This window comes from Lactuca virosa, chromosome 1 (assembly GCF_052849685.1).
Source record: "Lactuca virosa cultivar CGN04683 chromosome 1, Lactuca_virosa_CGN04683_v6, whole genome shotgun sequence".
Classification (NCBI taxonomy): domain Eukaryota; kingdom Viridiplantae; phylum Streptophyta; class Magnoliopsida; order Asterales; family Asteraceae; genus Lactuca; species Lactuca virosa.
Window position 1 is genome coordinate 322,320,459 of NC_136426.1, and position 26,655 is coordinate 322,347,113.

Consider the following 26,655-nt stretch of genomic DNA (forward strand, 5'->3'; position numbering starts at 1 on the left):
ACATTGTTGTTGAGTTAATCCAGTCAAAGTATCATGAACATTAGAAGAAACTTGTTGTGATTGATTAATAGCTGGAGATGTTTGATCAGTGTCAACAGAATTGGCACGAGATTGAGTTCTATATCCTGGTGGAAATCCATGCAGACGATAGCACTTGTCTTGTGTATGACCGGTCTTCTTGCAATGCATACAAAATGGAGAATCCTTTTTGAAATTCTTATAGGATTGATTAGATCTGGCTTTATTGTCATTATTGCTATGATTGTTGTTTGTAACACGAGTATTGAATGCAAGTGTAGAATTTTGAAGATTACCGATATTGCACTGCCTTTCTTCTTGAATAATCATGGAGAAAATTTTGTTAACAGAGGGAATTGGATCGAGGAGAAGAATTTGACCTCTTATTTGAGAATAGCTCGAATTTAATCCCATCAAGAAGCTCATGGCATGTTCGATCTCTTTTGCTCCTCCACAGGTACACTTTCCACAAATGCAATTACTGTTGTAATTTGACAATTCTTCCCAAAGAGTCTTCAATTTTGTGAAATAAGTACTGACTGAATCAGATCCATGTGTCAAATTCATCAAATCACGCTTGAGTTGAAAAATCCTTGGACCATTGGATTGTTGACAGCGTTCTTTTAATTCCTTCCACATGTCAGCAGCAGTGGGAAGATAAATGATACTGGACGAAATTTCTTTAGAAACAGAATTGAGAATCCATGGAATAACAACATTGTTATTTCGAGACCAAGATCTGAAGTTTTGATTGGATTCATCAGGTTGCGGGAGTAAACCTTCAACAAAATCCAGCTTATTTTTGACTCATAAGGCAATCCGCATAGATCTGCTCCAAGTAGCATAGTTATCCCCTGTGAGCGTCTGAGAAACAAGCACTAAACCAGGTCCATCGGAGCTATGAAGATAATACGGATCATTGTATGAATTTGCATCAATAGAGTTTGTGAAATTAGGATTAAGATTCACCGAATTGAGATTAGAATTTGAAGAAGCCATAGAATCAATCGATAGTGAAATAAGCGAATAGACAAATCAAGATGAACAAAAGAACAATCGAATCAAGAAATCACCATTAACGGATTAGCTATGTAATACTTGTACGAAAGAGAAATGGAAGAGAGAGAGAGAGAGAAACAATACTTTTCTCATTAGATCAATACTAATTACAAAGATGATTATATACAAGCTTACAATACGCCCTTAATGCTAACATACTCATTTAGTTACTAATTACTTCTAACTAACAGCAATTAACAAACTATACTGTTAAATTACATTAATACCCCTAATAACTCCTTCTCCTTCTCCTTCTCCGCTTCTCCGTCCCTTCGGACCTTTCCTGTCCTCTCCGTCTCTCTCTGATCACCCTAATCCGCACACCAGCTGTCATCCTCTATCACCTCCTCCATCGCCGGCTTGCCCTCCTGCATGGTTAACGTGTTTGCGATCTGGTGAACAAAACTGCCTCCCGCCTTCTGTTCGAACTCCGACCGGCGAGTCGACGATGACCACACCATTCCGGCTGCAAGTCTGTTACAGCAGGCTAGGAGTTTACGATAACCTACACTGCTACAGCACACACTTCTCCGTCTCCGCCTTCGGCTGTCGCAAACCTCGACTTCGATTCTCACATCTCTGGTTCCGACTGCTCACTTCTCCACGTGCTACTCTATTAAACGTATGTTCCGATTTCTTCCATTCAAGTTCCGATATTAGTTAAAATCGTAGAGTTCTATTATTATAGATTACTTACTGTAATGAAATAATTCACAATTACTACAAAGCTTGAAATGATTTGTTGATGAAAATGAAAAGGAAATAAGCCCTAGGCGGAGATGGCGTAGAAGGTTATTCATCATCCGGTACTATTTCTACCTCTTTTGTGTCGTCAATTGGAGGGTTGATATGAAATCTTTATGGAACCCTAGACGCAAGGAAATTTCTTTAGCCATCGACAAGTATGGTCAGTATGTTTGATATTATTCCATGAAACATCAAAGCCTTTTGAAAAAAATATTACCGTCTGATTAATATTCTTTGATCAGGTGTTGTTGAGTTATCGCCATCAGAGGTAAACCATATAATTTCCTCGCTTTTCTAGAAAATTATCTTTATAGACATCTGAAACTTTAATATATTGTTTTGTCCTTTATTATATGTGGTACCACCTACATGTGCAGATAAATGTGGTTGTTCCATGGCAAAATCTGAAAAACTGTGAGTTTTTATGTGGCTTTGGATGCTATTTTGTTTTCTTGCTCTGCTTTGTATGTGTTCTATTTTAACATGAGACTTTGATCAACCGATTTGCATTGCTTTTGCACCAGATTAAGAGGCTGAAATGTTCGAATAGGGAGTTAAAAGAGTAAAAGAAGTCGTAGATGGGGTCAGTAAGTTCAGGTATAACATTTATCGACTAAACTTTCATGATTTTATTTTATTTTAGGATTATATATGAATACGAATACTAAATAATGAAAGAATGATTGCATTCCAGCAGGATGAATGTGAACTGAAAACAACAACATACTTTCTTTTGGCTACAAATATGAAAAAAAACATGTTATCTTTTTTATATATAGTTACATAACATTTACCAATAAACTGCTTACAAGTTTCATTCGTAGGTTTTAAAACAGAATGGACTAATTGAATGGTCAATTCTTATAAAGAACTCCCAAGGTGAAGATCATCTAATATTGGTCAAATGTGAAAAATTAAATATGATGAAAGTAGACTACTATAAAAAACAAGTGAATGTACGTTCCTTATTCTTGCATTTAGCCCTCTAAATGTTTCCAATATTTTGTTCATCAACTTGAGTGGGTAGTTGAGACCTGATAATCAAACGAAAGAGAAGCAGGAAGCCCACTATCAGGTTTCTGGTAAAAATATAAGTTGGTTGTTGTTTAAAGTAAAAAATTGAAGCACATTAATGTGAAAATATATAAGTTGGTTGTATTAAATGATATAAATCATATATTTACATTAATTCATATGTATAATGGTTATGAGCAGAATGACCGAGAACTAAGAAGGGAGAAGAACAACAAGTCCAACCGATAATCAGGTAGAAGGTAAAGATTGAGGAAACAGGTATACAGGTTATTTCATGATGGCAAGGGTAAAATTCTATATGTAATATCCTTTTGCAACAAGTATACTATGGTTTCTTATTTACTACACCTTCAAATAACGAAAAAGAAAAGAAACCCAACGCCAAAGGCGCAGCTAATTCCATCTAGTTCATATGAACAATGTAATTTTTTTCGTTATGGTAGGCTAATATGATTATGTTACAAACACCATTCTCTCAAATTCATATTCATATGAACCATGTAATTTTTTTTTCCTTTTTACGGATGGATGTGATTGCCTTACAAAAATCTTTATGAGTTTCGTATTCACATGAAACATGTAAAAAAATTTATATTATCATGTAAGGGCATGATTAGCTTACAAAATATATTTTTATGATCATTACCTTACAGAAACCGTATTTTCATATTCAAATTTACTTTTTTTTCTTATGATGGGTGGACATGATTACCTTACAAAAATTGTTTCTTATATTCATATTCACATGAAACTTGTAAATTATTAATACTATAGATGAAGGTGAGTGGAAAACCGTCGTCCATAATCGCAGCCCTTAAAACTCAAGAAACTTTTAATCTGAGCCGCATAAACTCAAAAGTTGCGGTTGTGTGCAGATTATCAATCGGCTCCTACTTCTTCTACCCACGATTGCATCCATGCCTCTTATTCGCTAACCGCTACAATCACGTTGTACAAATCAGCCTATATATTGATCGTTCGATGTTTGATGTTTGCATCTTTCAATTGGTAAAAAGAATTGCTTCATTTGATTCTATGGATTCCAATTCGTCCGACATTTGTTCACCTAAGGTAAAATATTGAATTCTGTAATCGATTTCTTTGATTTGTACTTCATTGCATTTGTATGTTTCAAATGGTAAAAAGAATTGCTTCATTTAGTGTTATGGATTGCAATTCATCTATTGTTTGTTCACATAAGGTAAAATTGTTGACTTCTGTAATCGATTCCTTTGATTTATACTTCATTGCATATTCAACTTGGATGTATAATTGAAGTTAAAGTTTATTTATGTTTCAATTTTCGATGTCATATGTATTTAATTGTGTTCTGTATAATTTTCATGTAGAAATTTGAAGATGTTGAGGAAAAAGTCAATCCACAATCAGATGTATCAAAATCGACATGTCATTCTGATTCTGTGAGTGTTCAAATAATCGACTTCAGTGTTCACTTCAGTCCCTGCAAATCCCAGTTGGAGAGGGTGATTTCTGAAGAGGTAAATATTTATGAGTTTTCTTTTCAGATAAATATGCATATAAAGTTTTTTTTCCTTTTCAGGTTTTTTTAATTGCCAAAGAAGAAGAGAAGTTGTCAAGAAAGAAAAAAGGAAGTTGGCTTTGTTATGTCGGAAGTGGGAAGAAGTTGTGGATCTATGTGAAGATGAAGAGTTGGGTGGATCTATCATTCATACCACTGAAAAAGAAAGTAAAAGTTTCCATTCAATCTCGAAATGGAGTCATGAAACTTTTTGATGAATAAGATGTTTATGAGTGTGTAACATCCCAAAATCGAGACCCAAATTTTTTTTAATTACATTACTTATAAAAATAGTTTACAGAAAACATCGTTGCTATCATTTCAAAACATCAAGTCACAAATCACAAGTCTCGAAAACCATAACATCAAATAGTAAAATGTCAGAGTACAATCCCAGGATTCTCAAAGCGCTGCTACCCTGCTGGCTCCTTCCCCTTAGCTGAAGAGGTACGTGAAACCAAAACTAAAAACTGTAAGCACGAAGCTTAGTGAGTTCCCCCATCATACCACATATCATTCATCATACATACTGTCGGGCAGTTCTGGGGTGCCCGACCTACCCATGTCAAGCCATTCTGGGGTGTTGACCTACCCATGTCAAGCAATTCTGGGGTGCTGACCTACCCATGTCAGGCCATTCTGGGGTGCCTGCCTACCCTCCGGTCTATCTCACCCGGTCACGGGGACTATTTCACCCCTACTACTATCACATAATAACATATCATAATCATGTTGTCAGACATATATGGGGTGTCCGACCTACCCTTTGGTCCTAACGGCCGAATAGGGGGACTATTCCCCTCCTACTACCACTATCACATAGAACATATCATACTAGCACATAGAACATATCAAAAAGTAATAGCAAACCAGACAATTATCACAAAGACAATCATCTCAACTGTAATCAACTACTAGTGGGTCGGCCTTGGTGCCTTAGACCCACTTCTACTGGAAGGTAACTCACCTCAATGTCGTGTAGTGCCTGCATTGTCCTCGGTGTGAAAATCGACTCTCCTCGACTCATCAATCCCTACACGACAACTTTTCTAAGTTATCAATTCATACTCATAATCCTTACAAGGGTCACTCAAGTCCAAGTCAAAGTCAAGGTCAAAACCTTGGTTAAAGTCAACATCTGGTTTACTCGACTCGCCGAGTTGGTCCACCAACTCGCCGAGTCCCCATGTCCACAAATGCTACCATCCCGTCCCTACTCGTCGAGTCTAGCAAGAGCTCGACGAGTTCGCCTTCAACAACACATCGGAATATCTTCAACCGACTCGCTGAGTTCGTCCTTGAACTCGTCGAGTTCATCTTCATCCATATGAAGGTGTTCAGTCTATGACTCGCCGAGTTCATCCTTGAACTTGTCGAGTCCGTCTTCATATGGTTGGGACATTGCCTTGAACTCGCCGAGTTTCTTCTTGAACTCGTCGAGTCCTTTGATCTTCAAGTCCATAACAAACCCCTAACAGGCTGAGTGTTCCTTCCACTCAACCAAAGACCATTTCCAGAAGTCATTTGGTGGAAAATGCGACCCGACTCGCCGAGTCACCCAAGCGACTTGCCGAGTCCCTCTTTTTCCAAAACTATTCAGTCGATTATAATGGGTCTTAATGCATCAAAACCATAGATCTGACCTCTTAGGGTCCATTTTATATGTAAAGTTCCAATCTTGCGTCCATGCATGGGGGTGTTTTTGGCTCAAAAGCCATAAAAAAAAGGTATATAAGAAGCATGGGTCTCCCATGGCCATAAAGTTGGCACCTTTATGCCATGGGAACCCTCAATGGTTCCAGATCTGAAGTGCAACTCCAAACACGCTCCCAAAATCCGATTATAACGTCACAACTCATAAAAAGGGTAGGAAAATAGCCCCAAAACAAGATCTAAGAGATAGATTGTCAAGGTTCAAGCTTTTTACCTTGAATGAATTGACAATGAAGCAAAACCTCTGGATCTACTAGCTTCCACTTGAACTCCCAAGCTTCCTCCTTCTCTTCCAACTTCAAATGCACACAAAAGTCACCAAAAAGCTCAAAAACACTCAAAAGAGACTTAGGGTTCGAGTTAGGGCTTTCTCTGGGTTGGGAGGAACAATGGAGGTTGTGTTGGGGTGTTATAAGTTGTTTAAATAAGGTGCAAACCCTAAATATTAGAGTTTCATCCAGACAGTCCTACTCGTCGAGTCGGTCTCCCGACTCGTCGAGTAGGTCACTTATCCTGTCGATCCAAAGTCGAGTCTACTCGACGAGTTCGGCCTCCAACTCGCCGAATCCCAGAGCAGAACATGAGTTTACTTTAATTAAAATACGTACCAGGAACCGGGTGTTACAGAGTGATTTAGGTTTAACTTTCTTTATTTTGTTTTTGATGAATCTGACGCTCTAGTTTGTATATGTTCGAGAATAAGGTGATTAGGGTTTTGGATAAAGAGAAGGAGATCCCTTCTTCTAGAGAAGAAGGTTCCTTTTATACCTGGTGTTCTCTGCACATTATCCCAACAGTGTCCTTTGTCTCGTTTGGGCCGACAGGACGTGGAGGAGTCCTATTGGTGGATCGTGCACCACTAGTGGTCGGTTGCTATTGGTGCAGAATAAATAGAGGACAACGCCCTGAGCACTACACTTGTCGCTCTGGGAAACGACCAGTTGTATTTTGGCTTATTATGGACCGAAGATTGTCGTTAGGAATTGGACCTAGGCACGAGGGTGACAAGCATGAGGGTCCTAGCACGAGCACGAGGGCACGGGTCTGACGCTAGGACGGATTCATGACCGTTAGCTAGGTCGTCCTAAAGATAGTAGTTATATTATCTTTAACGTGTTCCTAGTTGGATACGTTAACAATAACACTAACATTAAATCAAATAAGGTTAAGGAAACGGTCAAACATCCACAAATCATATATGGTTTTTTTGGAAGAACCCATGATATTTCACCTATTTTTTATAGGTGAGAAAAAATTTCATTTTGGTCCTAAAGGCATCGGTCGAATAACAATAATGAAAAATAAGAGCATGCATGCCTAATTTAAATGGAAAGAAAACAGCATGAGTAAAATGCAACGTGCTTTCATTGGTTTTTTATTATAACATCTTACTTTCATTTATTCCTCTTTTACCAAAAATCTATCAAATTATATCCATGTCATTCACATAAGAAACAATTTTCCTTTCTATGATCAGTATATTTTTCAAAGTAAATATCCTAAGAAGGAAAAAAATCTAAAGTACAATGCTATAACTATAAATTTTTTCAAAAGGAGATGTCTTAATAAGAAAAAAAAAACTCAAAGCACAATCTTCTAATAGAAATAAACGAACGTATGATGCGATAATACATAATTAAATGAAAGTACGTTATTATTTTTTGTTTTTTACAAACACATACCTTCTAGAACTAGAATATCTTGGATAGATTTTATTTTAACCATTTACAACTCGTATGGCTTTAAAAGATTTGAAGCTTTAATCTTATGAAATACAATTTTTATTCTTTCTTCACCAAGGATATCAACAATTCTTCGAGTAAAATAGGTTATTTGGTTCGAAAACAATGGTGAATAAGAAGATCAACATACTCCTGCCTATTTTTGTCATTATTTAAAATGACCTTTTGCCCATGGGACAAGGCTATATGTTAGACCAAGGGCATCTTGGTCCACTGATAAAGCTTAAGGCAATTAATTACCCTATCTGGAAAAGTAATAAATATAAGGTGCAAGGGGGACACCTTAGATGTCGTAAATTTGAATGATATGAGTATTACTTTCTGCTTGATATACTAAAAACATTTTATATCAGTATACGCAATGTAATGCACATTTTACCCATAATAGTAATGCACTTACATGTTTATACCCATTATAGCAATGTAATTACATAAAGTAATAGTGATATGTAACCTATTATATAACGTACTTGCATTTTATTTACACATAATTTCCACTTACTTACAATTTCTTACTCAAAGTAGGTATGTGTTTACATTTAACAAATAGAGTTTCATATCATTTTTTATCAAGCATTGTACTTTCAAATGTGTCCCTTGTATGCATAATACACTTGAAAGACTCGGCTAACAATTGTGATTATCATATTAGATTTTCTTTTAGTTTTTCTATTTAATAATATGAAAAAAAAAATCAGATTTTTTTTCTGTGATGTTTTTGTATTATCCAAAATTAATTAACTACACTGAGGGGTTGTTTTGTAAGCTTCTTAAAGATACAATTAAGAGGCGCCATAAACCATTCAACATTGAGGGTCTTTGGTAAGTTTAAAATTAACCTCTAGATGGTTAAGTGTTCTCTATGAGATCCAGCATATTATCCGTCTTTGAACCATTACATTTTTCTAAGAAAATGCACATTTTCCCTTAAAGAAAGGGAGTGTCCGTTTTCTACATACGTTTTAGTTTTTGGATGAGTAGGAGGGAAGCATACATGTGTGGATCTAACAGGGGTTTTTCCTCTTGTGGGCTTGGGAGTAGGGTTTTCACTTTGGGTTAGGCTGTTTTCAAAGCTGCCTCATGCAAAGTGGCAAAACATAAGAATACGTGCATGGAAAATCAACACACGTTTATATCTTTTGCGTTTGATACTTTCGGTTTCCTTAAGTCAGATGTTGTGGAGCTCCTCAATAGAGTCCAATAGGCCATGCATAGTAATGTTATAAACCCATGATCTATGGATGCGGTTGTTAAAAGAATTAGTTTTGTCATCCAAAAAAAGGTTAGCGGCAGTTTGTTGTTCGTTTACCCACTACGTCCATGTAAAACTTTTATGTTTTAATGATAAAGTGGTCACATACATATACTCTAAATTACGCATGTTAGTTTCTCCATTGTTTTCCTTTGTGTTTGAATTATACGAAGACCATCACTTATTCTTCTTGTAATTTGACTTCTTATCGTTGTTGTTATAAAATTAAATCCCCAACCTGAAATGTTTGTGAGTTGTGGGTTTCACTTGAGTTTTAGGAAAATTTTGTTTATTTTTCTAGAAAACATTTTAAGAAAATAAAGTTGATTTTTTATTTTCCGTTTTCAAGTAAAATTTTAGAAAACGTTTGAGTTTTCATTTTCTATTTTAGAAATTTAGAAAACTTTGGAAAATTGTAAATCACTTTTTAATTTAAATACAATTTGGAAATGGAATATTTTTATTTTCTTGAAATCTGAAACAATCAAACGCGCTTTCAAAAATTTATTTTCATTGAAAATTGAAAAAAAAAATAAAAAAAAAAACAAAACAAAAACGCACCTTTAGGAATTAAATTGGAAAAAATATGTTGCAAGAAAATGATTGAATTAACAAAAGAAACGTCGATCGTGTTGAATGATTTGTGAGAGTTGTGAATGGTTCCACTTCGATGTTTTAGAACTTAGGATGGAGTTATTTGGGAGTCTATTTTAATCTTGTACTGCTGTTGAGTATAGTTGGGCTACCTTCTAGATCACATTTGAATTTATTAATTTGTACACAAGATTAAAAGCACGATCATGTTAGAATTTTTTAATTTGTACACAAGGGTAAAAGCATGATGCAACTGTTAATAATACGATTGAGTGATCATGTTTGATAATATGCTTTGTAATTTTGGAAATTGGGCTTTGAGTATGGAGAGGTTTGATGATTTGATAAAATATTTTGTAATTTTGGATTTTAATAAATTCTGATTTTAGTTAATATCTTTCTTTGCGGTTGAATTTATTAAAAATGTGTTCTTTGATGATGTTTTTCGTTAGTGGTAAATAATAATTTTTTCATTCAAAAGATTCGTTTAACAGTCTTATCGCACTGAATCATGCAGTGCCTCTAAAGGGTTCAGCACTGAATAAACTCATTCTGTTTCACTTAATGGCTTCAGTTATCAATCACCTTATTATAATAATATCATGCCACAATTTGTCAAAAATATTCATATACTCTGAAATTGGCGTACAAGTTTCTTTAAACCCTATTATAATAATAAAATGAGCTTTGAGTTCAATATGAAGCAAAATTTTACACAACAGAAACTGCCAAATCAACTTAAGGGGCATTTTAGACCTTTTCCACATTCACAAAACTAATCATCCTCGTCAGATGAACTATCGTCCTGTCTTCCAAAACCATCGGTTGCTTCAGGGGCATCCTACACAAATCAATAATCAAATTTAATATTTTTGAAATTTTAATACATTCGTAAATATTTTTTTATAATGAAGTTGTAGTGTTAAATGGGTATTTCTGTAATTTTAACAACTGAGAAAACTTTCTTACAGCTGCTTTATCCCAATCTTTTAACTTAGAAGTTGTGAGCATATAGTTATCACGTAAAGGAGCCCAAGCAGGCCCTTCTCCATCACCACCACCGCCTCCACTTGTGCTAACCTGCACCACAAACCAATCATTAAAGTGAGCCATTTGCTAACCTGCACTGTGTGTGCGTGAGAGAGAGTGAGAGAAAAGAAAAAAAAGAGAGTAAAGTACCGTTGAGGAGGGTTTGCCCAGCTCTGAAAAGAAGGCTTCTTTCCTCCGTTTCTGAATCACTAAAAAGTCAAAGAAAAAAGTCAACCACTGTAAAAGAACAACAAATCTATATACTTCATTTTTTATATAAATACAATAAATTTAAAAAAGAAAAAAAAAAGGATTTAGTTGGACACCTTTAGCATCTTTGGATCTTGATGGATTTAAACCTTTCTGTGAACTTTGAGCTTTGTTAACCTGTAAACAACCACAAACATAAAAAGCTAAATTCATAAATATAACAGAAAATTTTTAAAAAACAAAAACCAGAAACTCACAGCGTTAAATAGCTTGACAACTGAAAGTTCCCCCAACACATGAAAATTTGAAAACAAGTTAGTTTCATGATGCATAAATTTCTAACTTTTTTTAAAAAATATTATATAATATAATTACCTCCTTTTGTGGCAACTCCTATGAGTAGTTTTTCATGGGGTACTGAGAAAGCATCAGGCTTTACGTGTCCTTTTTCTCCTAACTTTATATATCCAATAAAAATCAATTGTATATAATTAGGAAATGGACCTAAACTATTTATAAAAATCATGAAAATATAAATTATATTATACCAAAGTTTTTTCCTTTTTTGCATCACCCTTCACTTTCTTTTCAGCAGCATCTTCAGCAAGCTTTTTTACTACAAGCTTTTTGTGAGCAGATAAAACAGGACCCTACACCAACAACAAAAGAGCATTACAATCCGTAATCATTTTTATTTAAAAAAAAAAAAAATTTGCAATAGAAGGAATCACATTCCTAAAGGAATTGTCGATTCCATTCCACCAGACGAAACAGACAGCTTTTGGCCATTCCAATGGAATGAACCATTCCATTCCTTTTATGATTCCAACATACCAAACACTACCTTAAAAATATTCTTATGGGTGTTATTAAAATACTTACAGACAAGTATAATGATTCAAAAGGCTTACCAGAACATCATCTGTTCCACTTCTTTTTATAATCTTCTTAAATGCTTTTTTGAATGATGTGTTTCCTTCAAAAAACTTCATAATCCCAGGTTGAATTTCCCCATCTTCATCATCAGAAACATCATTGCTAACATCAACATCTTCATCCACTTCTTCATCTGAAGATTTTTCATCATCTTCCTCATCTTCAATATGCACCTGTTTTTTTTCAAACTTCAATGGAGGGGCAGCCTCTTCTTCTTCTTCTTCTATATCATTGTCATCATCCTCACTATCATCAGAATTATAATCTCTTGCCCTTTTCCGGAAAAGCTTTTTTGTTTTTCCATCCATTTTGACCTTCTGTTGACCACTGCCATGAAAGACTTTCATCTTCTTCTTCCCCTTACCCTTCTTGTGACCTATATTTCTCTTCCTTGGGCCTTTTCCAGCTTCTTGCATTTGAAGTTCTTCAGCCATTACCCTAGTCCTCTTTTCCTCAGCTTAAATCCTAACAAATAAAATCATCAAAGTGCTGTGAATTATGCAAGTTTTAAATAGAAAAAAAAAACAATAAACAATATTCATGAAATTGGAAGAAACATAACAAGAAAAGTCTTCAAGCTTCAAAATTCAACCAGTTCGCGATCATAAAGCTAACAAAATTACTTAAAAATTGACTTCAAAGTTCAAACAATCAAGTATCCTACTACAATAAACCAAATGAATCAATAACAAAAAGTACATCTCCCAAACAATGAAACCGAAAGAAAAAAAAAAAGATAAACCATTTAACAATAAACATGAGAACAACTCAAATACAAAAACGAAAACATTCATCCTACATAATGAAATTGGCAAAGAGCTTCAAATGGAACTAGCATTTGAATATTTATTAAACAAAAACAATTGAATTAATCTACAATAAACAATTAAAATTGTCCAAATAAAAAAAAACATTTAAACTAAAAGAAATTGAATGAAAATATCAAATCAGAGATATCCAGTATAAAGACATAAAGCTAATGCCTGCTCACTTCACTGTTTCATCATCACAAATAAATATATAATACATCACATGCTTTAGGTCAAGTTTTTACAAAATTAAAACAAAAAATTAGGTTATTCTTACTTGATACTTAGGATGCGAATGCAGAGAGGCGGAGATCGAGAAAGGGGCTCTATACTGAGAGTCGAGACAAGCAGTTGGCCAATCGCTCTTCCTGAGTTCACCGTCACTTAAGTAAAAAAGAGACTAGAGAGAGGCGTAGACGGAGCGTCGAGTCGGAGGAGGAAGAGACTGGAGCGAATGCGTGTGGATAGTGGGAAATAAGGGTTTAGTTCTAGGGTTTAGGCAAAGAGGATCAAATTCCGATTCGGGTTAAACCTATTGCAATACGGATATGTCATTCAATCCGATAGTTTATCGGGTCATTGGGTTCGATTTGTTCCGATTCGGGGTAAACTCGATTGCTAGTGGTGGACTTTTTCGGTTTGGTTTCTTTGTTTTAAAATATATTTGGGTTGAAACTAAAAATCAAACCAAATTCAAGATTAATCGGACCAAATCAAATACTAAATTACAATCTACTTTTTCTACTTTAATAAATGAAAATCTTCTTTTTTAATAAATGAAAATCTTTTCTGTCACGTGTCATCTTCTCATGCATTTAGATACTTAGGTTTTTTGAGTTATTTAATAAATCCACTTATCATTTTTGTGTTTTTTCCTTTTTATTTAAATGAAATGCAACCTATTAAATGTTACCTCATAGTGATTAATATTATTAATATTAATATATTAATTAATGTAGATAATGACCTTCCATTTATGACGTTTTCTTGAATTTTAAAAGTTATTAATTCCAATAAATAATGTACAACCATGTGATGCTTCGTAATCCAATCTATGTAATGTCGCCAAACATTCGGTTTTTAAATTCTCAATTCCACCAATCTCGATCCCTTTCCGTATATTTTGGCCATATCCCTAGCTACAATTTCAATTATGAAATTCACAATTCTATCAATCTCCACCGTTTCCAACATATCTTAACCTTCCATCACCCTATTTATATGGTTTTTATTTGATTTGATTTCACCACTTTGGTTGGTTAATTAAAGTTGAAATTGAGTGACTGACATGATGGATTATTTTTTCTTCATGATTGTGATATGGTTCATCATCGATCATCTCCTTCCTCCTTGTCTGGATCCATTAGGCACTTAGTAGATTTCATCAACACAATTACATAGTGTTTCTCTGTTCTTAACTCTTGTGGTTTCCTGCTGTAAAAATTATTACATTAAATTCATAATTGATTATCCATTTCAATTTTTAATTTTTGCATTTCTCATTCTAATTACATTAAATAAATAATTGATTCTTCATTTTAAATTTTCTCTCTCTAATTATATTAAATTAAGAATATTAGATTGAAAAATAAAATAAAATTAATATAGATTATAAGATGATATAACTTCATGTATTTATTTAAATCAACGATTATAATTTTATATAACTAAAAAAATATATCTTAAGTAATAATTTATTTAAAATAATTGATTAATAATTTTGATTTTTTAATATGAAAGTTTAATTAATTTTATAACCGTGGTTCTCACGGGTTATAAACTAGTGCAAATATATATTAAACTACTCCTAAATTATTTCACCTATGTCCACAGTGGGACTTGATCTCTCGACCTCAAGGAGGGTGGGCAACACCGGATACCTTTAGGCTATAAGCCCTTTGGTACTTATACTTTCCTGATGTTCTAAACAATCTTAAATCGTCAGCTTTGCCAATTCGTAAGTTGGTATTAGAAGTCGGTGTTCCAATTATGTTACTAAGGAATATTGATCAGAAATATGAGTTGTGTAATGGGATGATGCTACAGGTTACAGCGTTCGGTAAAAGTGTTGTAGAAGAAGAGATAATTTTCGGACGTAATATAGGAAACCGTACATTTATACCAAAAATGTCTTTGACGCCTTCGAATAAAAAATTCTTTCATATTCCAAAGAAGACAAATTTCAATGGTTGTATGTTTTGTGATGACAATAAACAAGATTGGATAGTCGCAATCAAAGGTGGAGTTATTTTTTAGACAACCAGTATTCACTCATAAGCAGATGTATGTTGCATTGTTCACAGTAAAAAAACAGAGACGAATTAAAAATATTAATTTTAGATAATGATGACAAACTTAGTAATATAACATCTAAAGATTTCCTACCAAAGGATTCACATCATACCTGGCATTTGTAATAGATGTCACTTCATGTACATTTCGCATAAAGATTTCCTACCAATATATTGTTTGATTCGAGAGAAAATTACTCCTTTATATCGCACAAATTTGGTGAAAGACTAGCATTGCATGTAGATAAACTTGATAATAATCTAGTTGTAGAAGTTGCTAGTGGCAAATTCATACCTGTTAGCGATTGCATTGAAAACATCAGCATCGACTTGAACGGGAATAAATTCCACGAAGAGTTGTTACCCATTAAGTTGAACGGTTTCGACATTGTACTGGGAATGGATTGGCTTAGTGCAAACGATGTCGAAATACTATGCAAGAAGAAGATGGTAAGAGTAAACCCACCTGGAAAAGAGTCATTTGTGGTGTACGTGGACAAACATAGAGTGAATTTTGGAATCATTTCCCTGATGAAAGCCAGAAAATGTTTGTCTAAAGGATGCACATCATACCTGGCATTTATAATAGATACAAAGAAAGAGAAGAAATAGATACAAAGAATATCAGTGGTGTGTAACTATCCGGAAGTCTTTCCCGAAGATCTTCCTGGATTGCCACTGATAGACAAGGAATTTTGAATAGACTTGTTGCCAACATCGACACCAATAGTGAAAGCACCGTACCGGTTAGCACCGACAGAGATGAAGGAGGTTATGATACAACTTCAGGAGTTGTTGGACAACGGTTTCATTATACCTAGTTCATTACCCTGGGGAGCTCCGGTGTTATTTGTGACAAAAGAAGGATGGAAGCATGAGGATGTGCATAAACTATAGAGAGTTGAACAAGGCAACGATAAAGAACAGGTATCCCTTGACAATGATTGACGACTTGTTCGATCAGCTGAAAGGTTCGAGCTTTTTCTTAAAGATCGATTCCAGGTCAGGATATCACCAGCTGAAGGTGAGAGAGCAAGATATTGAGAAGACTGCATTCAAAATGAGATACGGACACTATGAGTTCTTGGTTATGTCATTTGGACTAACCAATGCTCTAGTAGCATTTATGGATTTGATGAACAGGGTTTGTAAACCATTCCTCGATGAATCCATGATAGTGTTCATAGACGACATTCTGATTTACTCAAAGAGCCAGCAGGAGCATGTCAAGCACCTGCGAGAAGTATTAGAAGTTATGAAGAAGGAGAAGCTGTATGCAAAGTTCTCCAAATGTGATTTTTGGATTCGAGAAGTCCAATTCTTGGGTCATGTGGTTAACCAAGAGGGAATAATGGTTGACCTAGCAAATATTGAAGCTATGATGAAATGGGAACGACCAAAAAGTCCCACGGAGATTCGAAGCTTTTTGGGATTAGTCGGATATTACCGAAGGTTTATCCAATGCTTTTCTTTGATAGCTACTCCATTGACAGCTTTGACCCATAAAGGAGCTACCTATACATGGAGTGAGAAACATGAAGAGTCATTCGAGAAATTAAAGACAAAATTATGTGAGCACTGATTCTTTCTTTACCTGACGCAGTTGAAGACTTCGCAGTCTATAGCAATGCATCTGGAGTTGGGTTAGGTTATGTTTTGACCCAGAGAGATAAAGTGATAGCATATGCATCTCGACAATTGAAAGAGTACGAGAAGAATTACCCCGCTCACGATCTGGAGTTAGCAGTGGTAGTATTTACATTAAAGATATGGAGGCATTATCATTATGGCAAAAAGTGCAAGATCTTCACCGATCATAAAAGTCTCCAGTATCTCTTTGATAAAAAGAATTGAATATCATGCAACGACGCTGGCTAGAGTTGCTTAAGGATTACGACTGTGAGATACTTTACCACCCTGGTAAAGCAAATGGCATAGCTGATGCTCTAAGTCAAAAGGTAATCTTGGAAAGAAAAAGGCCAAGAGCGTTAAGAATTAAAGTTGTCTCAACGATTATGGAAAGCATCAAGAAAGCTCAGGAAGAAGCTTTGCAGAAAAATGACCAAAAGGAAGAATATTTAGGCAAGACGTTGGTATTTGGTACAAATAGTCAAGGATTGAAGGTATTCCAAGATAGAATTTGGGTACCTAATATGGGAGGAATAAGGGATCTTCTGATGGAAGAAGCTCACAAGACCATATACTCGATTCATCCTGGTAGCACTAAGGTATTCCAAATCTGACTTCGTATGAGGAAGTTATGATTTTCTAAGATTTAGCATAGCAGTGCACAACCCGGAATTCGAACTTTATATCGACCAATTTTTAGCCAACACAATCCAAACGAGAATCGAAGATCTCGTTAATATGAGCTCAACGATATAAAGACAGACAAAAACAGACGTCGGATGAAAAAGTTATGAATTTTTAAACGAACTTTACCTGTCTAGACCTGTTAAAATATAACTTTAAAAATAAATTCAAAATTAGCCGACGTATTTTTAAAAAAGTTGTAGAGTACGTCGCCACCTACACGTGGATATAAAGAACATCGAAAACGGAGCTCGTATGTGAAAGTTACAGAATTTAGAAGTCGGGAATAGGCTGATGTGAGGAGGGTGACGTGGCACCATCTCAGCCATTGCTTTCGCCCCACGGCCTCGCATGCACAAATGACACATGTCACCTTGTACGTGCAGCGTACTGGGTACGTGCATCGTAGCTCCAAGGAACGCCCGGCGTACCTGTACAGCTCCAGCCTATAAATAAGATGCGAGGGAAGCGTCAATTCTTCACACTTCCACCCTTCTTTCTCTCTAAACCCTTCCAACCCCTAATACTTCCCAAGTGCTAAGATGCAAGTCCCAGAGCGCTATAAAGCTCCAAGAAGAAGAGCTTTTGGCTCGAAAGTTCTACCCCCGCAGAGCTTGGTTCCTAGCCAAACCCTCTTATAAGTAAGTTACGCTTACCCTACTTTAAGTATAGCCTATGTTTAAGTTTAATATCGTTATTAGGAACCTATAAACAATATATGTATTATAAAATAGAATACACAAAATGTTATTATAATATCTTTTAACTACTCGCGGTATGGAGAATCTATTTTGAAGGGTCGCATAGGGTTGTTGGATTTCAGACGTGTTATAATGCCAAAATGGTCCTGCCCTCCGGTGTTTCATGTCTGACCCTTGTCTGTACATAGTGGTTGAAAAGTATTGTTTAACACTTATAAAACAATATAGATCATAGAGCTAATAATTAGTCGCAATAAATATTAGACTAAAATCTAGCGGTAATGATACTAGGTTTCGTCGAAGGAAAATAGAATTGTTAGAAGTGAAGCGTTGTCCAAGTTGGGAATCATCACTTTAACAAGTGAGTGCATAGTTACTTTCAACTTACACATAGATATGAAATATTTAATATAAATTATGTGCTATGTGTGCATATTATCTGTGTTCTTAATATCTATGTTGGATGAACAGAATATACATGTTTTATTTGATTTAAATTGTATATGTATTGTATACCTATAATTATTGATGGGTAAAGATGGGTAGATGAAATAAATGATGAGCGATGAATTAAATGATGAGTTTTGAGCATTCTAACACTCCTAAGGTGTACATGCAACCCTAAATATCTTCGATCTATGTTTTCTCTATTATACATGCAAACTTTCATTTTCCAAGGTATTACCCTAACTAGCATACAAAACTTTGATACTTGGGTAATAAAACAAGTTAGATAACATACCTTTTGTTGTAGCTTGTTGCCCTTTATGTATTTTGCCTTTAAGAACTTAGCACCAATAGTTCTTACAAGAAAATATAGCAATAATTCACATAAAATACTTTTTGCGGTCAATAAATTCTGGAAAATTTCTGATATTACCCATACACTGATTAAAGACGTTCCGTAAAGTTTCATGCATTTATATGACATATTTCTATTGATTTCGAATTTATTTTTGTGGAAGAAAAATAAATAGTAAAATTAAGTTATAAATGTCCAAATCCATATTTAACAATTTTCGCATTTTTTGGACATCATAAAGACTCCATGTAAACGTTTAAAGATTTTTCCATGAGTATTTATTATTTTTCCCGATTTAATGAAGTTTCAAGGGGTTAAATTGGTAATAAATAGCTACACTTGTCCAAAAATTATAAAACTTTACCAGAATATCTTATAATACATATTAATTGTGTATAAAAGTTTAATGAAATTATCTTACTGTTTATTATTTTTTCATGAATTAATGCTTATTTATGAGAATAAATCAAGGAAAAATAGTTAAACTATTCTAAAAATTACACGAAATTTCCATAACATCGTGTATTACAATTTAGCCACAAATATATAGTTTGTGCACTTTTCTGAATATTTTAGTATTTATTTTTATTTTTAATAGCATAAATACACAAAAATCATAAAAATAGGTTACATTGTTTAAAAACCAATTTTGATACTTTTCCTAGTTTATATAAATCAAGTAATAATTTTACAGAATTTTTGAAGAATTATCGAATCATTTTTCTATTTATGCTATATTTCTTACATTAAATACACATAAATCCAAAACTCGGACTCCATTATATGAAAATCAATTTTGGTAATTTTCCCAGCTTATGTATACTGTATATGAATTTTACAAAAGGTTTGGTAATTTTCATTTACTGTTTAACAATTATTCACGAATTAATGCTTATTTAAGTGAATAAAACAAAGAAAATATGTAAAATGTTTGGAAACAAACTTTTATATTTTCCCAGCTTAAACTCATACACATAAAAATCTCCTTTAATTATCGTTTCATACTCATAACCCCTTTAAGGGCCAACTCTGGTCAAAGTCAACGTCAAAGTCAACCTTCTGGTCAAAGTCAACGTTCTGGTCAAAGTCAACCTTCTGGGTTGACTCAACTCGCCGAGTTGGTCCATCAACTCGCCGAGTTCCATAAATCATAAACCCTAAAATCGCAACCCAACTGGTCGACTTCTTTCATGAACTCGTCGAGTTCCTTCCTATAATAGAATCGGGACATTTCGCTACAACTCGTCGAGTCCTTCCTTGAACTTGTCGACTTCTTTAATCTTCAAAACTCGGAAAACCTTAACTAACTCGCTGAGTCGTCTCCTAGACTCATCGTGTTTGCTCAGGAATCAGAAAAGGTTGAGGATCACGATCCACCTCGCCGAGTTGTATGAACAACTCGTCGAGTTCCCTTAGTCTACACCCATTCAATCGTTTCCAATCAAGTTCAATGCTTCCAAACCATAGATCTGGTCCCCTAGGACTAAGTTACCACGTAAAGTTGCTAACTTTACATCCATGCAGGGTGTCATGAATCTAGAAACACCAAAACTAAGCTATAAAAGAGATCTAGGGCATGGAGAAGGGCCAAGGCTTGATAAAGCTGGCAACTTTAAGCCTCATAAGCTAATGAGTGCCTAGATCTGAAGTCACAGCTTCATGATACACTCAAATCCCGAAAATTACTTCAATATGGCCCAAAAGTGACAACATACTACCCTAAATGAAGATCTAAGTAATATAAAGCCAATGTATCAACTTTATACCTCAAATGAGTCAGAAATGCAACTCAAACTCTGGATTTACTAGCTTCCTCTTGAATCCCCAAGCTTCTCCTTCCTTCACAAGCTTCAAAATCACAAAGAATGCACAAAATGGCTCAAAACTCTCCAAAAGTGGATTAGGGTTTCTTGGCTAGTGTTTGGGACGATGGAGGCTGTAAATGAGGCCAGCCTTTGGAGGTTAAGGTGTTTAAATAGGGTGTTAAACCCTGTAAATTAGGGTTTCATTCTGCCAGGCCTACTCGTCGAGTTAAGGCTCTCAAATCGTCGAGTAGACTTCATACCCCGCGTCCAAATCCATCTCTACTCGACGAGTTTGGGGCCTCTAACTCGTCAAGTTCCTGTACAAAAATGAATAACTTATAACTTTAAATACATACCAGGAACTGGGTGTTACAATAAAGTTATATATACCACATAAGCCATGCATACAAACATATAAGGATGCCATGGGCTCCTCCCAGGGTCTTACTCCAGGATGCCATGGGCTCCCCTACATGGTCTTGCACCTAAGTGCCATGGGCTCCCCCATGGTCTTTAGCTGGAAAGCCATAGGCTCCCCCACATGGTCTTAAATCCAAGCGCCATTGGCTCCCCCGTGGTCTTTACCTGAAAAGCCATGGGCTGCCCCACATGGTCTTACATCCAAGCATCATGGGCTCCCCCATGGTCTTCCCTGCAAGTATCACATATATAACTAGCATACCACCTAACATATAACCAACTAACATACCACATATCACTACATCAACTAGTGTACCACATATCACAAAATGGGACGGTCTTGGTGCCTTCGACCCATTGGTATGGTGAGGAGACTCACCTCTCAAGAATGCTGAACTGATAAGATAAGATCAGATAAGTCCCAACGCGTAGCTCTAACTCAACTACCTACAATCATCATGTGACTAGTTTTCTCAAAATCCTGAAATACCAAAAACACCCTCAAAGTCAAACTTGATCAGCCATGGTCAAAGTCAAGGTCAACAGTCCATGTTGACCCAACTCATCGAGTGAATCTAGCAACCCGTCGAGTTCCTTTAGTGTTCAGAAAATCAGGGAAAATCCTAACCAACTCGCTGAGTTACTCGTTAGACCGAAAACGGGAAAAAACCTGATCCAACTCGTCGAGTTATCTTATCAACTCGTCGAGTTTACTCTGCAGACCGAAAACGGGAAAACCCGATCCAACTCGCCGAGTTGCCAGGGCAAATCGTCGAGTTTTCCCTTGTCTTAACATAATTAGTCTTTTTAGTTGAATCCAAAGCCCCAATACAGATCCAATCCTTTAGGACTGAAATACCACGTAAAGTTGCAAACTTTACGTGCATGCAAGGCCTCAAGAGGCGGAAACACTAAAACCAAGTCTCATACAAGGTTTAGGTCATAGAGAAGGGCCTAGACTAGATAAAGTGAGCCACTTTCTGTCCTTGAAGACGTAGAGGTGTCTAGATCTGGAACCATATCCTCATGAAAAGTGCAAATCCGAGTATGACACCATTTTGCACCAAAAGTGACCATATACTTCCATAAGATGAGATCTAAACAAATATAGATCAAGATAGCAACTTTTTACCTCCAAAAGGATGCTAACACCAGGTAAATACCGGATCCAAGGCCCTCTCCTCACTTCAATCTCTTCAATCTTCAAGTTTCCTTCCAAAAAGCACAAGATTCACTCTCCAAAGCTCACACACACTCAAGAAGGCACTAAAACACGGCTAGGGTTTCTCTCTGGACAGTTAGGACGATGAGGGAGGCCACAAATGACCCATAAGTTCCGTAAAGAGGGTATAAACCCCTGAAAATTAGGGTTTTCCTTTACAGTGTCTACTCTTCGAGTTGGGGCCTTCCAACTCGTCGAGTAAACCCTAAGTCCCGCGTCCAATATCGATCTCTACTCGTCGAGTTGGGCTCCCCAACTCGACGAGTCCCAGTGCAAAACCCTAAAAACCTAAAAAAAAATGATACCAGGAACAAGCGTTACAAGGAACATGAGGATCGTCCTTGATAATATTCATCATGGAATAGTCTATGGTTTCAAGAACCATCATGGATTTTAACTTCCACACGGTGAAGTTCTTCTCATCAACCCATAGGATTTTGTGACCAGAAGTGGTTTTAGAGTGATTGGATGAAGAAGAATAAGAAGACATTGTTAATCGATATCAATGACCTGCTCTAATACCAGTTGTGAGATCCCTGATCAGAATCGATTAATAGAAAAGAAAAAGAAAAATGGTTTATCGCAAAGGGTTTTCACTAAGAAAATTCTCACCAAGAGAACAAGCACAAAACTAGGGTTCGTGAATCAACAAAAGACACAAACCCTACATGATTTTATAGCAAAAGCTACGAGATGTGAATCCCTAAAAATAAGGGATTTTACCAAATCTATATAAATACAGTGTATATCCGATATCCGTAAGATATTAGATCTGCTAACTACTTAGTGTATATCTATACATACAAAACATTATCACGCGGCCGCTGTATTTGTAGATTAAATCTTCACACTAGCGTTGGTGAGACGCTGACACTGATGGAAGTCAGCGTGACATGGTTTTACATCATCAAATTCTAAGATTGGACATTACAATTAGGCAAGTAGACTAGTTTAGTTAGTTGTCTGCTATGTTGAATTGTTGTTTGTTTTTCTGTTATATATATATATATATATATATATATATATATATATATATATATATATATATCATGTTGTAAGTTGAGGGCGGTCCATCTTTGTGCTGAAGGCCAAGATACTCAGGCATACCAACGTTATGCTAAAAGCCAAAGGGGCGGACTAGTTTATTGCGAAGGTTACAGGGGCGAACCAGCTTTGTGTTGAAGGTCATTTGTTGTATGAATTGTATGTATATTGTGGTATGTGGTATTTTGAGAAACTCAGTAAGCTTTGGTTTACAGTTGTTAATTAAATGCTTTTCAGGTTGTTCCTCTGATCGGGGGAAAGCCCCAGTGTGACTATACTCGCATCGAAAAAATAATTATGTTTTAGACTTCCGCTAAACTATCGTGTATGTTTTATGAATTTAAGACTATGATCTTTTAATGAAAAGGGGGAAGGGGGGGGGGGTGGAGTTATTCTATTTATGTTTTAAAAAAGAAAATATTTTGTTGAAAATTAGTACGCTACATTATATGAGTTAGTTTAGTTAATAACTCATATTTTTATTGAATTTTAGTTATTAGGATATGAGTATATTGAGTTTTGCTCGTTAAATTTGAAATAATTTATTTGGATTACTCCATATTACCAAAACCAAGTTTAAAAATATGCCTAGCCCACTTAAAATTAGTTAAGCACAACCTTTTTAATTTAAACCCTATTTCCCACTTTCATTCTCATTTGCAACAATCTCATTTGCAACAATCCCAACGTCATCTTTTCTTCTTCTTCTTTCTCATTTTCTACACCTTTAATTCTTTTTTCCGACAAACATAGAAGGATTTTCGGCAGCTTCTTTCGAGAACAACGACCATTTGACTGTTTGGAATAAACGAATCCTATTGGTCGTTTGCAAAGCTACTCCCTCATTGGATGTCTTCTTGCATCTCCGATATTACGTCATAAGCCACCCACGCACCATTGGGGTGATGTTCACGCTTGGGTAGCCATGCCACGTAGGCCATCACACGTGAGTTTCTTCCCCATACCGCCTAGCCTTATAGACAATGAGATCGTCGTTGTGGCAACAAGAAATGAATGAAACAACGAAAAAAGTAAGAGCAAAATTATAAGAAAAGACAATCGACATTGTCACCCTTTGAGGAAGGAAAAAGTGATGAAAACCACTTTTATGTTGATGAAGACATTGTTTTAGTGATTTTATATATTAGTTTGGTACATTGGTTTATGTTGAAATTTTGGTAATTTGGTATGTTGGTAATTTATAATTTGATTTATATTGATATTTTAGTAATTGTTAGTTTGGTAGTTTGATATATAAATGTACATATTTATTTTGTAGCCGAAGAATCCTATTGATGTTATTATTAAAAACCTGAAATAGAGCGTAGAACTTGCAAACTCGTTTTAATTGTTGTCGAAACAAAATGATACCGAGGGTAATGATGAGGAGAATGAGGGGCCCGAAGATGGCGAGTCATACTGTGTTATGTTTAATTTTATGTTTGGTTAATATTTTAAGTTCGTGTAACAAATGATTTTTTATCAATAATTTTTTATTATATTGTGGATTCTACATTTCTGCAATTTATATACCATTTTAATACATTTAAATAATTTCACAATTTAGATGTCGTTTTATACATTTAAACAATAATTTATATACATAGTATAATAATGGTTGTTATATTAAAAAAATAGCTTTAGTGGCGACAAGATGAACGACACTATCTGCAACGACACATATGTAATAGTGGTGAAGAAGCAACGACAACTCATTAGCAGCGATATGTTGCCGCTAAAGGCATCTATGACAACATCTGGGATCTTAGCGATGACACATCTCACCACTTTTATTGGAATGGTGAATTTTGTTCAATTGTAAGATTTATTGGACTTGTCTTTATAATTTTTGTTATCAGTGTTCTCTTGTTTATTGCACGGTACAAACATAGGATATCAAACAGTTTTAAATAACTTATATAATACATTTAGATTTTGTCATTAACTAGATGAGGAGCCCCGCGTTGCGGGGCATGGAGCTAAACAGATACGATCGAAAGTTTTACGGGAAAAAAATTCAATAAAAACAGGAAAGATTTTTAAATTTGAAGTATAGTGCTATTCACTGCATCTATAACGTAAAAATGGAAAAGTCACCAAAATGACAATGCAAAAAACAGAAAAAGAAAAATAGGTACAACTTCAAAGTACAGTGTTATTTAGGGCATTTTAGTACAAAAAATAGAAAATGTACCTAATGGCAATGTAGTTAGATTTTTGGAAAAAAAACATAAAAAGGAAAAGACAAAAATTCAAAAATTGTCCCTGTGGTTTCTGAAAATATCAAGTTTAGTCCCTAATTTCAAAAAACCTCACAGATGGTCCCTATGGTTTCAAAACTTTTAACAAATTGTCCTTTTCGCTAACTCCGTTAGCTTTTGGCCGTTAAGTGAAGGGCATTTCTGTCATTTCACTATTACAGGGACCATATATGAGTTTTTGTTATCTCAAAAAAAAGAAAACTGAAAAAATAGTTATTTTAATATATAATGGTCCCCTCTCTCTCTCTCACACACACATACACACATAAATTCAACTTATTCTTCCTTGACCTGCAAATTCTATACCATATTTCAAACCATCATCGAATCAACATAGTGAAATTTGTTCCATAGTAACATGGCCTCTTCGATTCAACCCATTAAACACAAACAAGAACTTCAAATCAAACACAGGGTATCAAAGTACCGTGTCGTTCCAAATTTTTTTCTCAAAATGAACTACAATCAAGTCCAACATCCAAATCGATACTACTATAGACACTGACAACAAATTGAAAGCCATTAATCAAGATCCAAATGATCTAAACAAACTTGAATATGACAAATTCTGGAAAATGAACGATATGAGGGGAGGAAAAACAAAAATCCTAAAAGCGACGATAATGAACAAGTTCAACCAAGATCTAAAGTTGATTGATGATAACAAGATAGTAATTCCAATCGATAACATAAGAAAGATTAATTTCAGATTCACAGTTTACAACCAAATTCTGGAAAATGAAGGATACCATGGTAATAGTCGACATTGATGTGTACTGCTCACTTGTTGGCAGTTCCTCCTAGGTCCACCATATCATCTCCGACTGACTACCCACACTTTTGATACAAAATCAACAAACCGCTCACCTCTATGAATGAAACAATGACCACCTAGGCGCCCAATCAAGTGGGTTTATACCCATAATGTCTGAAACCTATAGCAGTCATCGACTTCTTCAATTGGGTTTGATTCTTGTAGAGATCTGCTTCGATTTATGTTCTTCTTGACTCAATGATTTCATAACAATAATCTCCAAATTCGGAAACTTCGACAAGATACGAGCCTTGTTCTCCTCGGTGGCCTTTAAATTCGAGCAGGCATCACGAGACGA

General features: G+C 35.3%; 2 protein-coding genes and 1 long non-coding RNA gene across 4 annotated transcripts; 1 reads left to right on the plus strand and 2 right to left on the minus strand.

Moving 5' to 3' along the window:
• Positions 1-1,147: 1,147 nt before the first annotated feature.
• Positions 1,148-2,092, minus strand: LOC145168558 (uncharacterized). Its single transcript, XR_013741936.1, has 2 exons — positions 2,042-2,092; positions 1,148-1,945 (listed from the first exon to the last, which is right to left on the minus strand). It is a non-coding gene; the product is annotated as an uncharacterized LOC145168558 (long non-coding RNA).
• LOC145168544 (uncharacterized) lies at positions 1,854-4,704 on the plus strand. Of its 2 annotated transcripts, none has more exons than XM_079087336.1 (8): positions 1,854-1,984; positions 2,067-2,092; positions 2,202-2,238; positions 2,349-2,421; positions 3,040-3,117; positions 3,735-3,930; positions 4,209-4,358; positions 4,421-4,704. In XM_079087336.1, exons 6-8 carry the CDS (start codon positions 3,841-3,843, stop codon positions 4,619-4,621), a joined length of 441 nt encoding a protein of 146 aa, XP_078943462.1. In that variant the 5' UTR covers positions 1,854-1,984; positions 2,067-2,092; positions 2,202-2,238; positions 2,349-2,421; positions 3,040-3,117; positions 3,735-3,840; the 3' UTR covers positions 4,622-4,704. The 2 variants fall into 2 exon arrangements, with proteins under 2 accessions (XP_078943462.1, XP_078943465.1); XM_079087339.1 differs by having other exon boundaries at positions 3,040-3,098.
• A 5,599-nt stretch (positions 4,705-10,303) lies between these two features.
• LOC145168566 (Rrp15p protein) lies at positions 10,304-13,181 on the minus strand. The gene is made up of 9 exons (XM_079087353.1): positions 12,962-13,181; positions 11,851-12,340; positions 11,488-11,589; positions 11,315-11,396; positions 11,197-11,216; positions 11,056-11,116; positions 10,880-10,938; positions 10,670-10,780; positions 10,304-10,541 (listed from the first exon to the last, which is right to left on the minus strand). The coding sequence occupies exons 2-9, from the start codon at positions 12,307-12,309 to the stop codon at positions 10,476-10,478; spliced, it is 960 nt and encodes a 319-aa protein (XP_078943479.1). The 5' UTR covers positions 12,310-12,340; positions 12,962-13,181; the 3' UTR covers positions 10,304-10,475.
• Between the last annotated feature and the right edge of the window lie 13,474 nt (positions 13,182-26,655).